The 17,232-nt window shown below is 42.7% G+C and overlaps 1 protein-coding gene across 2 annotated transcripts in view; it reads left to right on the top strand.

Annotated features, from left to right (window-relative positions):
* PRKCB (protein kinase C beta) overlaps positions 1-17,232 on the top strand; it is a gene marked incomplete at both ends in the record, with an annotated part of 248,868 nt that overhangs the window by 166,199 nt on the left and 65,437 nt on the right. For both annotated transcript variants that reach the window (XM_084251362.1, XM_084251361.1), the window contains 2 exons: positions 5,706-5,802; positions 9,778-9,924. In XM_084251362.1, coding sequence (XP_084107488.1) covers positions 5,706-5,802; positions 9,778-9,924 — 244 coding nt within the window. The remainder of the gene's footprint in view (positions 1-5,705; positions 5,803-9,777; positions 9,925-17,232) is intronic.

The raw sequence follows: 17,232 nt of genomic DNA, 5'->3' as shown, positions 1-17,232 counted from the left end.
GTTCCTGCCCTGTCCTCTCTCTTTCTCCTTCCTGAGGTTCTCCAGGCTCCAAAGGGCAGGGTTCGTCCCCACAGGTGCCCCGCCCTGCTTCCTGGGCTGGCTCCCGCCTGCAGAGTGCGTGGGGCTAAGTGGCTTCCTGATACTGGTTGGCCCATAAGGACTAAGTCCAAAGTGTTACCTTGCTTACACTTACACCATCCTCTAATCCTCCCAGCAGGCTAGGTGGGCCACTGCACCCAGGATCAGAGCAGCTGAGCAGAGTTCGGGTACAGCCCGGGGGTGCCAGAGCCGAAGCACTGCCTCCTACCCTGCCTCCGGATATGGGTTGGCAGAGGCCTACAGGGAGGTTGGGTTGGTCTCGATCTTAGCTTTCCTCACTGGATGGATGCTTTGTGACCTTAGGGAATCACTTCACCTCTCTACTGCAGCCTCCATTCCTCGGGCCTAATTACAGAACCCCTTCGTGGGGTACTTGTGGGGCTGATGAAATAGTAGTTGGGAGGGAACTTTTGCAAATTCAGTATCCTCTTTAAAGTTTACAGATAAAAGTCTTTTTCAGATTTAGGGCCAAGACATCTGCAATACTATCTGAACTCTAAGACTACCTAAATTCTAGAAATTTGGATTCCTATTCCAGGTATTCTTTTACCCCCAGATGATCTTGGGTCAGGCACAGCGCCTCTCCGAGACTCAGTTTCCCTATCTGGAAAGGGATGAGCTCTTCCAGGGCTGCTGTTGTGCAGTCATTTCAGAGCACGTGGCAGGAGCTGATAAGCAGCTGTGAAAGCCCCCAGATGTGGGGTGCCAGCCTCGGGCTCTCCAGCTGCCATCCTGCCACCAGCTTCGTGTGTTGTCTAAACCTCTTCTTTGTTTCTAAATTTATTTGTTTCTGCTGTCTCCTTCCTTTCTCCCCTTGTTTTCCAGAGGTTCATCTGTTGTATTGTTGGTTTATTTTCTTCAAACAACTGTCTCTGGGATCCGTGTATCCATTCTGTGATTCTAGTTTCTCCATTTTTGTAGATTTGTCTTGTAGTTGCCTTTGAATTTCAGTTGAATATTTTGTTTATTTGTTTTTCCTCTCTTAACTTGCCCTGTTCTTTAAAAAATAATGAACAGGGCTCAGAGGGAATACATATTTCCTCCACATACTGATGTCGTGTTTTAGCGTTTGTTGCTTGCTCGAGCTCTGTCTGCAGTTTTCTTTTTAATTTCCTTTCTATCATGCTTTACTGAGATATGTTTCTTAACCTCTAGTGTTAACTTTTTGTTTACCTTTTTATTAGTGATGTTAAGTGACAGTGCAAGTGCCTTGTAATCAGAAAATATGGCCTATGTACTTTTCTTTCTTTCTTTTTTTTCTCAGTTTACCTAAGTATACCCTCCCTGTTTCTAACTGTTCTGTGAATTTTTCAATAAGAAGATTCGTTTGAATATTTGTGGGGTATGCTTTTCAGTGTTTATTTTTTAATTTTTTTTTCTTAAAGATTCATTTATTTATTTATACAAGCACTGGGTACAGTCAGAAGCGTGGGAGGGTGAGAGAATTCACCAGAGCCAGAGCAGAGAGAGAACAGGCAGACTGACAAAGTACACTGCTGAGGGGAGCAGCGGTCGCGGCAGGAGAGGTCTGCACACCATGTGGGACCCTCACCCAGCGGCTGGGGATCGAACCAGCGTTGCAGAGGCTGCGGGCAGCTTCGCAACCCAGCGCTCAACCGGGGAGGCCTAGTGTTTATTTTTTTAAAGATTTATTTTATTTATTTATGCCTAGAAGAACTGGGGTTTAGGCCAGAGGTGCTGGGGGTAAGACTATTCACCAGAGATAGAGCAGGTAGCAGAACAGGCAGACTGACTGAAATACACTGCTGAGGGGAGCAGCAGGCAAGTCAGGAGAGATCTGCCACGCCATGAGTGTCAGCTCCCTGGCCAGGCATCGAACTCCTGCTGCAGAGCCTGGTGTAGCTTGATAGTGCTGAGACTTTAACTCCTCTGCCACCAGGGAGGCCCTTTTCAGTGTTTATTAATTCTACTTTACTCTAATTCTCATATGCCTTCATAGTTTCCTTTTATGTTTGATCTGACCTAAATGTATGTACTTGTTAAGGTTCTCCCAGTAGTCCCCCCTTTTTTTTAAAGTATATTTCTAATAATGACATTTTGATCTTATTACCAAAAAAAAAAAAGATAACTAGGACTTTGGAATCACACTGCCTGGGTTAAAATTTCTGCTTTCCTCCTCATCTAGCTGAGCAACCTTGAGCAAGTTAACTTTGCCTCTCTGAGTCTCTTTTTATCATTTGCAGATAGTAGTGATAGTTATGTCATAGGACTGCTATGATATTAAATTACTCAATGTAAGCAAAGTGCCCGTGTCTGGCAAATAGTAAGCATACAATGTTAGCCATCATTTCTAGTGGAATCATTAGCAGAAAGATGTAAACAAACAAATAGAATTATGCAGCATCCCTTTGCCCAGAGATCGTCACTATTGACATCATGTAGGATATTTTCCTCCTTGTGTGTGAAACAAAAATGAAATCTTATTATATAAACTGTTTGTAGCTTGTGTTTTCCATTGAATAATGTGCTATGAACTTTTTTCCCTAGCACTCCATCAACTTAGCCAACATCATTTTTAATAGTTTCATGTGGTCTAGTCCATAGATCAGCCTCATCTTATATATGATCATATTCTTATTATAAATAAAAGAGGTGCAATGCTTATCTATATAAATAGTCCTGTAGCAGACATACTTGTAGTGAAATCTTTGTGCATAGTTTTAATTATTTCCTGGTAAATTTCTAAGCCTGGAATGGATGGCTTTGAATACATTGGCATTATTATTAAAGTGCTTGCCAAAATGTTCTGCAACTTTTTTCAATAAATTTATATTCTCACCAGTGTTGCGTGAGACTGTTCATTTCACCCACACCTATGAACATCTGGCATTATAAATTTTATGGCTATAACAAAAACATTATATATATTTTGTTAACTAGTTATAGATAGTTACTATAATTATTTTTACTAATTATGTAAACATTTTCATTTGTATATTATCCTTTGTATTTATGAGTAACTGTCTCATATATTTCTCTACCATTTTCTTATTGATTTACAGAACATTTTATATAAGAAGGATATTAATGTGTCTTTGCTGACATGTTAACAGTGTCTCCCCTCTTCATGTTGTATGTTAATTTTAACAATATGCTGTTTTCTTAGTGGTGTATAAAGCATTCAGTTCAACCCTAATCAGTATCCCAAACATCAAGCCTACTGCTTGTCTCCTGATTCACTAGCTATTATCTGAATTATCCATTCTAGTGCTCATTGTCTCTGATGGACTTTTGAATTCAGTAATTGTATCTTTTTTGTGAAAGTAATCTTTCTTAGTCTCAGATTGTTTCCTTTTCATAAATACATTCACCACTTGAATCTCATTAAAAAATGACTTAGATGTTTTCTGAAATTTTCTCTTTGGCAATGTTCAGTTTCACGTGAGGTACTTCCCTGATTCCTCATTGTTTCTCTTTATTTGGGTGAGTATTTTGTGTTCTGTTATTTTCTTTATTTGTCCATCTCTCTAGGAGGGTGAGCATAGAAATAATGAGTGTCCTTACTCTGATAGTTCAGCTCTAGATGAAGAGAGGAAGGATCCTTTTGGGCTTTTGGAATTTTACTTTGTCAGATCAGGTGTCCTGTTTCCTGTAGATATTTGGGAGAGGGATTGGGCAACAGACAGCCTTGTAACAGGCTGTCCTACCAGTCCGTGGGGGGCATCTTCCCTTCATTGGTTTTGTGCATCTCAAAGTTGCAAGAAGGTCCTGTTCCTCTTTTCTATCAGGCACAAATGGCTTTATGTTGAGGCAGTAGTGGCAGTCCACTGGCCACCACAAGCAGCATGGACACCAAGCTCCAGGAGTCAGCATTTCATACTTCCTTGCATATGGGTTGGCATTGGTGACTCCCATCCAGTCCCTGGTGGTCTGACCCCATGTAGTAAGTGGGACTCGGTTGGGCTTCCCATGGATTGGTCACAGAGGGGCCCACCCCCACTTACACATTTACAAAGTGTGAAACCCCAACTGGCTTTAGAAAGTACATGGTTGAGGCATCAGTAATACTCAGTTGTGCTCCAACAAAGCTATTCTTCTGTTAGTGCTCCTTTACCTCTTCAGGTGACTGCATAAAGAAAGTCTCAGAGGGTGCTGGTATATGCGTAATACACTGTAACACCTGCCACTTGCGGGTTTTAGCAAATAAGGCCAGCCATTGGGCAGAGCCTGTGGTAAGCAACACCATGGACTTGGACTTGGGTGACTTTGAATTGCAACTATGATTTTGCAGTTACTTTCTGCTTGTAGCCAGTGATATTGGCTTTCTTTCCAAGAAAGAGCTATAAAGTGTCCTATTACATTTATTATGAAAAAACATTTTAGTGGAAAAACATTAAGTTGATAATAATATCCAGATTTAGCACAATCCACAAAGGTGGATAAAGTTTGCCAAACATTGCTCCATGTTTTCTTACTTTCACTTTAATTTGTCAAAATTCCTGCAAGTCTTTGCCATGTGGCTAGCACCCTTCTTGAGTTCCAGCAAATATACAGCTGTTCTCTGATTTTTGTATTTTGGTAATTTCAATGGAAATTTGAAAGGAGAGATTTGAATATTAAATGTGAATATGTAGAGGCTCAAATTGTCATCTGTGGTTTGAATCACGTACCTTCCTATTTTTAGAAGCTGCCTGGGAAGATTAATGAATGAAGAAAAATTATACTTTTGGTTAGGAAGTCTCTTTGGGAGTGAGGAGTTTGATCATCTTTTTTTCCCCCACCAACTCGAATACTTTTGGAATATCCCTCTTCTTTCTTCATTCCCATCTCATCGTTTGACTAGATGGAAACATCTTTGTGGTCAGGAAACCAACTGAGGTCGCCATGTTTATTATGTTAATGTTGATACCAGTAATAGCAAGGATGTGCCTTTTCTTGAACACTTACTAAATGCCAGGCAGCATGTGTACCATTTTACATTCATCATCATCTCAGCTACACAATAATCCCATGGACAAAAAGAGACTTTCATTCCAATTTATAGATGAGATGAATCGAGCCACCAGAGAGCCTTCCAAGCTTATCCAATTATTCCAGGAGGCAAGGGCAGAGATGCTATTTGGACTTGGCAGACTTTGGCTCCAGGCTTGTGTACTTAACCACTAAGGGATACCATTTCTCACTCTGGGAAGGCTGCTGCAGAGAAAGCATCTTGGAGTTAAGTTCATAGTCGTCTGGATGCTGCTGAGTGTCAAGGTGCCTTCGTGTATAAGGGCCAAGGAGTGGGTGTGCCAGGAGAGTGATAGGAGCACATCAACAGTGGGAGATCTTCACAGTCATCTTTCAGAATAAGAAAGCACTTAGTGGACAAAAACAGATAAAATCATACAGCACCTAAGAACATTGTTTGTGGAGAGTGACAGAGAGAAATATGGAACTTTGCATTCCATAAACCCAAAACATACATTTTTCTCAGATGTCCATGTAATAGTTAGAAAAATATAAAGTGGATCTGGCTATAATCACACATACACACCCTCAAACAAAGGGCCCTCTCTGCATTGTGAAATTTTTTATTGTCCTCCTCTTATCCTCATCATACAGTGCTGTCATAGAATTTGTCTTGCCCTCTTGTCTCCCTTTAGGTTTAAGTTACTGAGTCAGGAGGAAGGCGAGTACTTCAATGTGCCGGTACCACCAGAAGGAGGTGAGGGTAATGAGGAACTGCGGCAGAAATTTGAGGTGAGAAGCCTGCCTGCCTGTCTGCCTGCCTCCGTCCCCATCTCTCCTCTCCCCTCCCCTCCCAGTGGGAACCAGTTGAGTGTGCCCAAGGCTATTTTTCCTGTTTCTGGTGTGGTTTCTGCCAAGACCATTCAAGAATGTGCCTTTGCAATGTTGTTCTGTTTCCCAGAAAACTCCTATTTATCCCTCAAGGTCCCAATCATGTGTCTCTTGCCTTGTGAAATGATTCATGTCTTCCTATCCTCATTCAGACTTAGATCTTTCCTCAAAAAAGAAAGGTCATTCACTGCCCAGGTCATTTTGATGATGGCTTGGACTGGGATGAAAGCAATGATGAATAAAGAAATAGAGTAGTGGTATATTTTGGAGGCTGAATCAAATAGGCATGCTGAAGGATAGAATCTGGATTTGGATCTATCAGCAGGATGGTGCTGTAATTATTAGCAAATGGAATTGATTATGCTGGTGTTTCCATGAAATACCTGTTCATGCATATTCTGAAAAATAAGAGCCCTTGGCTCTGACCTTGGTCTATAATTCTGGCTCTGCTTCTACCTTAAATAAGCCCCTTTCTGTGGAGCCAAATAAACCCCATTTTTAGCTATAAAAGAGTATAGGACACATTCCAGTTTTTCAAAGAAAATGCTTCAGGGAAGATGGGTTTGAGTACTTTCATTATATGTGCATTGAGTGATTTTAAAGTAGTTTTATAAGGGAAAACACATTTTGTTCATGCAAACTCAATATACCTAGTTTGATGGGAAAACATCCATTCCAGATAAGCAATGATGGCCTGCTAACTCTGAAAAAAAATGTATAAAATAGCTAAAATAAAATAGATGATGATCATTGCTCTTCATCAAATAATCACACAAGTTCCCCCTCTATGCCCCCACAAATTATGACAGATAAAGTTCTATTAAAGCAAGTTCCTGGTAGACAAAAAAGGAAAATGCAGCTGGATAGGGAAGGTGTCTTTGAGGAAAGCCCAATGAAAGTTAGCTAAATGAAGAGAGGAAAAGATCATTCCATTCAGAAAGGACAGCATGTGTAAAGGCCCTGTGGTGGGGAGTTATATAGCAACTGTGTGATTCTGAAAGAAGTCCAGTGTGGCTAGAGCAGAGAGAGCCAAGGGTATGTTCAAGACAAGGAAGTAGGTGGTCAGAGTAGAAAGACCGTGCCGACTTTGGCAAGGATTTTGGCATTTATCCTGAGAGTCACCAATTTCCCCCTCAACTTGAGTGAAATAGCTCTTGAATCTTAACCCATGTCTTGAGTCTGTATCCTCCACAAAACCTGGACTCTGGAGATGGTTCTGATTCAGAGGGGTTTCCCTTCTGAAAACAAGTGGAATGACTCCAACAACTTTGGACTTACCAGTCATTCTCCAGTGAACTTGTAACTGAAGGTGATTCCCACAGAGCCAGCTCAGGCTCTAGTCAATAAAAGAATTTCCCAACAAATAGAGCTGAGAACTGACACTGTCGATTAGACCAGGAAGATCTTCCGGAGAGTTTTCTCTGTCTCTTCCCTCAGCTTTCTGATGAAGGTGTGTACACTTGCTGCTGTGCTAAAAATGTACTATTGTGGTTGAAGAAACAAGACCAGTATTTTCTTGTACAAAATGAAGCCTCAGTTTTGCAAAATGATTTCTTCTGTTTTAGGGCGGCTGAGGTGACATTTCAGAACACCAAGGAAAACATTTCCTACATGAACAGAGCATTTGTCTGGGCCAGTTATTGGCTTGAAGTAAAGGACTGTTTTATCTGCATGAAACAAAACGTGTCCTTTTATTTCTAGCAAGAGTCTGCAAATGTTTGTTTATGCCTGAATTATAATCGTTCCACAGCATAGTTGTTGATTAAAAAAATGTTTCCAACAGACCGAAAATTGTTCTCAGACACATAGAGAAATTTCAGTTGACCTTGAACGTGAGAAATGTAATCCCTGTGCAATAACCAATTAGCACCCAGAATGACTCAGAAATTACTTTCAAGCCTCTTATCTGGAGAAATTCTGAGTGACGGGAAAATCGAGCTGCTGGAACTGGGGTAATAGAATTTCATGGTAGGGTGAGCTTGGTGGAGTTAGCACATGTGGTAGATTTTAGGACGTCGGATTTGGCTGTTTGGGGGCTTTCTCCTGCCTTTCGGCTGGCTGATGGCCCAGGGAGCCGAAGACTCCATTCTGGATAGTTCAGGATCACAAAAAAGTCTACCTTAGGCTTTTTTTTTTTTTTAATTTGGTAAAAGGCTTACTCTGTGCCTCTTCTTATTTAGAAATATTTAGAAATAATTTCTCATTTCATTTAATCTTCACAACAATCCTACATGGCAGGATTGTTCATTACCAGGTAAGGAAACTGAGGCCCAGAGGTGGCAACTTGCTGGTCAGTGCCTTGTGTTGAGTTCCCCCAGATTCAGATGCAAGTAGTTTCTTACTTAGGGAGATGATCCCCAGAAGCATCCTACATGTCAACTGGCAGGGAAGGGATGCAGGAAGTGAGCTGGAAAACCTTGCTTGTATCATCAAGCCAGGTAAGGCTGTGGGTAGCTGGGCCTGGTCCTGCCGGAGGACTGTGGGAGTTGCAAGTGTGTCTCCAGGTTTCCTGCCAAGGAGGGAAAGGGAAGTATTTCCCACCAGCTCTCTTTCCATGCTGGTGGAGGGCTGTTCCCAGGGGAGTGACCTGCTGGCTGGCTTCTGCACTCTGGAAGTGTGCACCCGCAGAGGCTGGGGGTTTGCAGTAAGCACCCCAGGATGCAGAGAGGAGAGAGAGTATGGAGGGTCTTGGCGGGACCCCTGGCCACATCTGTACCTTGTATCCTAGTCTGCTCAGGTGGTCAAGAGCCAGGCTCCCTGGATTTGAACCCCAGCTATGCCCTTTCCTCGCCGAGTGGTTGTCAGCAAGTCACTTTATCTCTGTGAGCTTGTGACTTCCCATCTGTAAAGCGGGGAATTATAACACTTCTTACCTCATAGGGTTACGGGAGGATTGAATGAGGTCATGCATTTAAAACAGTGCCTGGCATGTCACAGCATTGAAGTGTCCTGGTTGTTGTCGCGATCAGCTCCTCCTTGGGAGGGAGGAAGCTCAGGAAGGCTCCTTCGGGGATTGGAAGGGCAGCTTAGAGTTGGGGAGCACTTGGGGGACTCCTAGTCTACGAGGTCTCTGTCTTCACTGCTGGGTAGTGGGGAGTGCCTGGTGGAGTTCTGGGGGGCAGGGAGTCTGTGGCTTAAGCCAGGAGAGGCATTAAGATCTGAAATGGAGCCCAGGGCCTGGCTGCTGAGTCTCGCTCGCCCCTCTGCCCTCTGGAAGGAGCTGGGCTCTTTATTCACAAGTGCAGTCTGTTTACTTTCTCTTTGAGCATTGGGGCCTCAGCCTCTAAATTGTAGACATGAAAAGGCAGCCATTAGTGTGCTTCTGTTCCTAAAGGCATATCCAAGCCAGCGAGATAAAGGATCATTTTAATTTGGAGCTTAATTTAAACATGTTTGCTCTTTGATGGTGTATTTGTGAGGCATAAAGCTACTGGATATCATGGGATATTCAGGAGTATAGAATAGGGTTCTTATCCTACAAAGGCTCACTGTGTAGGGGTCACAACCCCAGATGTTCTCAGAAGATGGTCAGATAACAAGAAAGGGGAGTGAGCTTGGTGGCAGGCCGTGGGGTATGCTAGGAGCTGTGGTGAAGGCAAGAGCACTTGTCCCCCCAAAGGCCCTGGGCCTTGCACGATGATTCTAGGATCCACTGGGAGTTAAAAATGCCAGACCCTGGATGAGAACTGAGCCATCACAGAAATGGAGGCACCAAGGGTGGCCTCCACATTCTAGAGTCCACAGAGTGGATGTTTGACTTTGCTTTTCCCCAAGATTCCAGCATGTGTGTCAGGAAACAGCCTGCAGCTTCCATGAGCCTTCCTACAAGGATGTCCTCAAGCCCTAATGATTTTTTCCTGTGTGCTTCCCCTCCAGAGGGCCAAGATTGCTCAGGGGACCAAGGCTCCGGAAGAAAAGACGACCAACACCATATCCAAATTTGACAACAATGGAAACAGGGACCGGATGAAATTGACCGATTTCAACTTCCTGATGGTGCTGGGGAAAGGCAGCTTTGGCAAGGTACAGTATGGCTCGGGGAGGCACCCACTTCAGAAGAACAGCATACAGGGCAGGCACAGTTGCTGTTTCAGTAGAACTTACTTTCTAGTGAGGGAGAGAGGAAAGAGGAAATGGACCACACTACAGTGCCTAATGAATGCCGAGTGAAGGAAAGTCATAGAGCACTGTGCCCTGTACCATCAAGAGGGTTCTTCTTAAGGAGGTGACATATCAGATAAGACCTGAAGAAAGAGCATGGACCTGGTCATGCATTCAAATAGTTGGGAAGGAACATTGCTGTCAGAGAGCACAGCATATGCAAAGGTCCTGTCGTGGGGAAGAACTTGGGGCATCCTGCCTACCGTCTGGGCCAAAATGCCTTGAATGGGGTGGGGGTAGCAGGATGTGAGATTGCGGAGAGGGGCAGGAGGCTGATCATGCAAAGCTCAATGAGTTATGTGGAGGAGTTTGGGTTGCATTCACATTGCAGTAGGGAGCCATGGAAAGTTTTTAAGCAGAGAAGTAAAACATATTTGCCTTTTGGAAAGATCACTCTTGCAGCCAAGAGTGGAAATGGTTCCTTTCAAACAGCAGCACAGTTGAAGGATGACCCTGGGACTCGTAGAATGATTCTGAATGCTTTTATAGATACCGGGAGACGCTGCTTTACTGAAGTTGAGATTGTGTTATAAGTATTCCTGTCTTGTTTAGTGTTGTTTGGTGTCTTTTAATCCCTTAGTGTGCCACAAATATGTCTGGTATAAATCTCGTACTATGAACTCAGGTGTGCAAAAAATATAAATTTCTTCCCCGTCTTTGTAGCTTTCCCCAAGAATCTGGGAGTTATCTCTGCTACCTCCTCACCCTCTCCTTTCCTCTGTCATGCATAACTCATTGGTGAGTCCGGACAGATTCTCCCCAAAGCATGTCAGGGATTGACTGACTTCTCCACATCTTCACTCACGCATCCTTCATCTAAAGCACGTCTACCACGGGGACTGCTGCACAAGTTCCCACTGGGTCCTCTCGTTATCTGTCAGTACATTTCCATTTGGCAGCTATTGTCATTTCTTAAAACTCACATTAGGTCAAACACTCCCCGCTGGGACCCTCCAATGATGTCCCATCACATCAGAGTGAATTCTACCCTGTGTCCTGGGCTTACATCACTCTTTCTAACCAGACTCTTGTTCTCTGCTTGACAACTTCTTTATCTTCTCCATCATCCTCTATGCTTGGGCCACTGTGGCAGTTTCTTGATCTTTTTTTAAAACATACAAAACTTTCTCCCTGAAAGCTTTTGTGACATTGGCTTCTTCTTGTAATTCCCATCTCAACCTGGATGCCACCCTCTCTGAGAAGCCTTCCCTGACTGCTCAAACCACTCATTCTTTCCATTATGTTGCGCTCTTTCCCAGCTGTGACTTCCCTCTTCCCAGACCCAGTGGAGCCTGCTTCTAAGCAGATACCTAGTAAAATGGGACAGAACAAATGAATAAAACTGGCATATAGGATTGAGAGGGAAGTCAAGGCAGGAAGAGGGTCCTAGCCTGTGTGGGAAACAAAGAATTTTGAGGCCAAAGGATGAAACCAAATGGGTGAGGCCAAGGCATTTAAGATGCTAGAACTACCACTAGATTCCAAAGATGGGTGTTTCCATGTGACAAGAAAGAAAGTGGCCCAAATGAAGAGCAGGTTCTAATAAGCAGAGGCTGTTGGGAGTTTTAAAAAATTAAATTATATTTTTAATATAAGCAATGCATTCATGTGGTTCATGATTAAAATTATATTAAATATTGGGCCTCCCCGGTGGCGCAGTGGTTGAGTGCTGGGTTGCGAGGCTGCCCGCGGCCTCTGCAGCGCCGGTTTGATCCCCGGTTGCTCCCGGGCCACCGGAGGAGGGTCCCGCATGGCGCGCAGACCTCTCCTGCCGCCCGCTGCTCCCCTCAGCAGTGTACTTCGGTCCTTCTGCCTGCTCTGCTCCCCGCTCTGGCTCTGGTGAATTCTCTCACCCTCCTGCGCTTCTGACTGTACCCAGTGCTTGTATAAATAAATAAATAAATCTTAAAAAAAAAAAAAGAGTGCTTTAAAAAAAAAAAATAAAATAAAATTATATTAAATATTGAGGGGCCTCCCTGGTGGTGCAGGCGGTTGAGCAGCACACTGTGAAGCTGTCCACAGCCTCTGCAGCATGGGTTTGATCCTGGCCGGCTGTGAGAATCCCACATGGTGTAGGAGACCTCTCCTGTCTTGCCCGCTGCTCCCCTCAGCAGTGTATTTCGTCAGTCTGTCTGTTCTGTTCCCTGCTCTGTCTCTGGTGAATCCTCTCTCCCTCCCATGCATCTGGTCTGTACCCCAGTTCTTGTATAAATAAATAAATCTTTAAAAAAAGGATAAATATTGAGAAGTCCTGCTCCCCATCCAAGTCCATCCCATTCTGTCCCTCCTTGCTCCTGCAGCTCTTCATGTGTAAACATTTTTGTTAATCGCATTTGCATCTTTGCAGTTCCTCTATGCTAATTCAGCAAATATTAATATGCATTTTTATGCTTATCCTTGTTAACTCAAAACCATACCATCCTATACACCTAATTCTGTACCTTTTGATCACTTAATAATTGAGGGATGGGAGTTTAGGAGAGCCTTATGGCAGGGGTTAGAATTGGGGCGGGGATAGGTGGAGAACTGGGGGAATGGGTCATTGGGGAACCCTGAAAACATGAGAGAGAATGGATCATCTGTTTCCATGGAAACCCTTATAATAATTGAGAGTTCTATTTCAGGCTGGGGATATGGCATCAGATCCATTGCAGATGAAAACAACAGTGTGTCATGAAAGCAAACTAGAATAACAGAAATCTCTGTGATCCTTTGAAACGTAGTAATCCTTTATGACTCTAGTTCTGCCAGCAATGGTTTTCAACTCTGGTGGTTTTGTATCTAAAATGCCTTCCTCCATCATCTTACAGTCTTGGTGGGCATGCAGATCATTCCCCTTAAACAGAAGAGCAGCAGCAGCATCAATAGCTTCTCCCCCCTTGCAAAGACAAAAAGAGGGGCCTTTGGGGTTACTCTGTTTACACTTCCCTTCCCCTGGGTCCACTGTATCCGATCTGGCCTAGAAAACATGCTCTTAAGAGCTGTAATAATTTGTAGCACGACTAGGGAGTGACACAAGCATTTTGCTGAGACCTGTGAAAATGAAACAAGGGAGAAAAGTAAGTGTGAAGGGCATTGAGTTCAGCGCATTCAAATGGATCACTTACTGATTTGTTTAGTGTTTCTTTTTATAGTTTTACCCCTCACTCTATTTTCTATGATTTCTTGAACCTTTGTCTTCAACTTTGCCAACCACTACCTTTCTCAGGAATTGAACCTCAGTGGTGGCTGAATGATGACTGGCATTAGAATTATGTTCCAAATCGGGCAGTTGTTGTGGATTGTCCAGCTTGATTATATAAGTGGACCTGATAGAGCATCAGGGACAGCAGATACATGATAAAGTATAGACACAGCACAAGCACAGGTGTTTACATCATAAACTTTCCTCCTCTCACCCTAAAGTGCTGCCACAACTAACATCCATTAAATATTTAATCAATGCCAATGTTGCCTACCTTCTGGGACTTCATATTGGTATGATCCAAGTCTTTTTTAAAAACTGTGCTGGGAAGTGTGAATGGTGAGTTTCTTATTCTTTTATACTGCCTATTCTTGCCTCTGGATGGTATTGTGCAAACAGGGGGTGGGGTGGAGAAAAGGTGGATAAAAGCAGGTGCAATCTGTGTGGATGTTGATCTAAACAGGCACAGCACCCTATAAACCCAACCACACAAAAGGATCTCTATCAAAGATCTGTCATGGAAAATGATCAGTAATAGAAAAAAGGGAAAATAGCCCAAATGTTCAACAGTTTGAAAATTAGATACATTCAACAGAAGGGGTCTCTTTCTCTCTCATCTATTTATCTATCATCACAGAAAGATGTCCATGACATAATTTCAAACAACAATAGAAGCAAATCACAGAACATTATGATGAGTAATATGTATTAAACTCTACATAGAATAATTCTCTTTATGCAATTTAATCATGGTCCCAACACTCACTGAATTTTCCCCCTAACATTTATTATGGAAAAAAATTTAAATACAGAAAAGTTGAAAGAATTATATTATGAACATCCATAGTGCCCAGTACCTAGATTTGAGAATTAACATCTAACTATGTTTTGCTTTATCACATATCAGAGCCATCTATCTGTCTCCCTGTCAACCCATTTTTTAAATGTATTTCAAAGTAAGTTGTAGACACTGGTACACTTTATCTCTAAACTATTCAGCTTGCATATCATTTAACCAGGATTCAATATTTGTTTTTGATAATTTTAAAATAAAAATTTACATCTAAAAATGCACAAATAAGTGTATCGTTCTATGAGCTTTGAAAAATGAATAATTTAAAACCCAGTGGGGGTGTAAATGTTAATCAGAAAATCACTCTGGCAGATGTAAAGTGCAGCCTGGATGTTAGGGATGAGCTGTGAGTGCCTGCGGGAGTGGGGTTGTCTCTAGCTGAAGTCAGTGAAGGAGCCATGAGAAATGGCTCCTGGGCTCTATCGACAGGGCAAGTTAACTATGCAAAGAGGGAGGGAGTAAATGAAAATCTCGGAATGTCTTCTCTTCCTGGCATTGACCCCAGCCCCCAGTCAGGCTTGGCAGCCAGGGCACCCGAGCTCATTTATTAATTACAGTGGATTCAACTGCTGTAAAAAGAAAATGAACTCCCAAATGTATACAGGTTCAGAGACAATAGAAGTTTGATTTTCATTCATGTAACAGTCCAAGATGGGTGTTCCTGGCCTTCGCTCACACCCTCCACATAGTGATGAAAGGACCTGAGTTCCTTCCTTCTTGTATGACTCCATTAATCCCTAAGACCTTGTTTTTGTCTAAATTCAGAAGGTGGAGAGGGGAAAAGAGAATACGGAGGAGGAACAAGCTGCTTTTTAAAAGCCTTCATTTGGAAGTGGCACCCATCACTCCTGCCTACACGCTATTGGAGACAAGTCACATGGCCACACCTCAGTGCAAGGGAGGCTGGGAGAATGATTGTGGTGGAATTTTTGTGGTCTTAACCACACTCCCTACTTTTCAGCCCTGGTTGGAATTTTTTCTTGGGGATTCAAAAGACCTTCTGACTTTTCCCTTTGGAAATCCCAATTTTTCGTGCCCCACAAACACAAAATTCAAACTCTTCTTCTTGGTGACATTTCCTTATGTTCAAATCATGGAACATACCAGGTGTTAGTGCTGCTTTTCCTGAAGCATAGCATAAGCCAGAAATAAATCAAGTAGGAAGAAGTCAGCAGCTTTTGAAAATAAATGAAAAAAGTGGAAAGTCCTTCAAAACTGGGTGTCTAGTTTTGAAGTCCCATCCAGGACTGTTGCTTTATTGGCATCTAAGATGATCTAAAATCAGAAGCTGAAAGGAAGCAAAACCATTGAGCCTTCTCTCCTAGTACTTGACTTTCCTAGAATAATGTCCAAGAGGTTGGTGACATTTAGTGCATGAGTGTCACTGAGGAGTCCTTTGAGAATTAGACAGGGACCTCCTCCAGTAAGGCACTCTTAGAGACCAAGCAGTGTGTGTCACTCTCCAAGGTGCTGAAGCTCAAAATGCAGACATACAGGGGGTTGAATGTAGTCTTGGCCAAGTTTCCTAATTAGTTATTCATGCATCTGCTTAATTTTTCTGTACATATCTCCCTTATATTATCTTAAATATTTTTCTTCCAGTGGGTTTAGATAGCAATAATACAAGTGAAATCACAGGATTGATATACCAGTTACATGTTTAATATCTTATAGATAATTTATTAAAAGTAAAATAATTTTGTCCTTTCATTGTCAATGGTGCAAGTGCCACATTTTGTGAAAAACTGTCTTAACACCTTACACTCACATGATAACTTGGCTCTTCAGTTACCATTGAATTTCTAAGAACTTGAGGACTTTTCCTACATTTTTGGAGCATGTCCGGAAGCTACAGAAAGTCTCTGATCTCTCTACCCTCCACCTGCCCTGCCCTGTGATCTTTCCTTTAGATCAGGAGCATGCTCAACATTTTCTATATCCTTAACAATCTTTACTGTATCTGATCCTTCCTCCTCTGTCCTTTACTCATTGCATCTATCCTGAATATCAAACTGCTCTTTTGAGACTTGCTGCCTTCACTTCCTCTTCACCCACCCATGCCGTAGCCCCTTGCACCATGACAGCAGGCCTCACCAACATTTGAAACACCTGTCTCCCATATTATCAGTGGCCTCCTAACTCCTCAATCTCCAGTTCTGAGCACCAGCTTCGTGGCTGCTTATAACAGCAGAGGGCAGGCATGAGGAAAAGTGGCACTCAAATCAGATTACATACACCATGTTAGGGAGGACTCATCACTTTTATAATAATAAACACAAGTAAGGATTCATTCATTCAAGAGGTATTTATTGAGCATCTACTATGTGCCAAACACTCATCTAGGTGCAGAGGAAATGACTGTAAACAACAGAAAAACCCAGTCCTCGTGGAACGTATATTCTAGATATGATGACGCCATCTAACATTTTTGAGTCCTTGTGATGTGCCAGGCTTTGTTGTAAGTGCTTCATATATATTGACTCACAATTACTCTCTAATGTAGCTACTGTAATCCCCATTTTACAGATGAGGAAATAAAATGCAGAAAGTTGAAATAACAGGTTAATTAATCACATGACTAGTAAGTGGTACTTTACAGAACAGATTTGATTTAGATATGTGTGACCTTGGGCTCTTGGTTGCTTGCTACTTAACACATGCAATGTGTTTCTAATTCAACAAGGGTCACCTTCTATTTTGCAAACATGTTCTAGGAGGTTATAAACTCTCCCCTCTCATTTCCCCCTCTCTTATTTTCCCTCTACATGTTCAGCAAAGTGTGTATACTTTGTTTTACTCTGACCCTCAGCCATTAGACTGACCGCATGCCCATCATGATGGAAAGTTCTAGAGTTTCTCTTTTCCCGCTTCACTTCATACCTGTCAGTCACCCATCCAAGTACAAATACACATTGGAATGGTGACTCATCAGCAGGGTGCCTGAAAGTGCCCTTGAGAATGTGTTTCACTCATTTAGCCTCTGCTATTCTCACCTCTTTTGTAGGCTTCAGCCTGGTGGGATCCTTCAGGTCTTGGAGGCTACTGTAGCGTGTGCTCTAACTCCTCAGCCGGCTCCTTTTCAGCCCTCAACCTCCAATTCTTCTAACCCTCCCCAGCTCTCTCATCCATTCCC

The sequence above is a fragment of the Talpa europaea genome (genome assembly GCF_964194135.1).
Source record: "Talpa europaea genome assembly, chromosome: 12".
Taxonomy (NCBI): Eukaryota; Metazoa; Chordata; class Mammalia; order Eulipotyphla; family Talpidae; genus Talpa; species Talpa europaea.
This window is presented reverse-complemented; position numbering and strand designations above follow the sequence as displayed.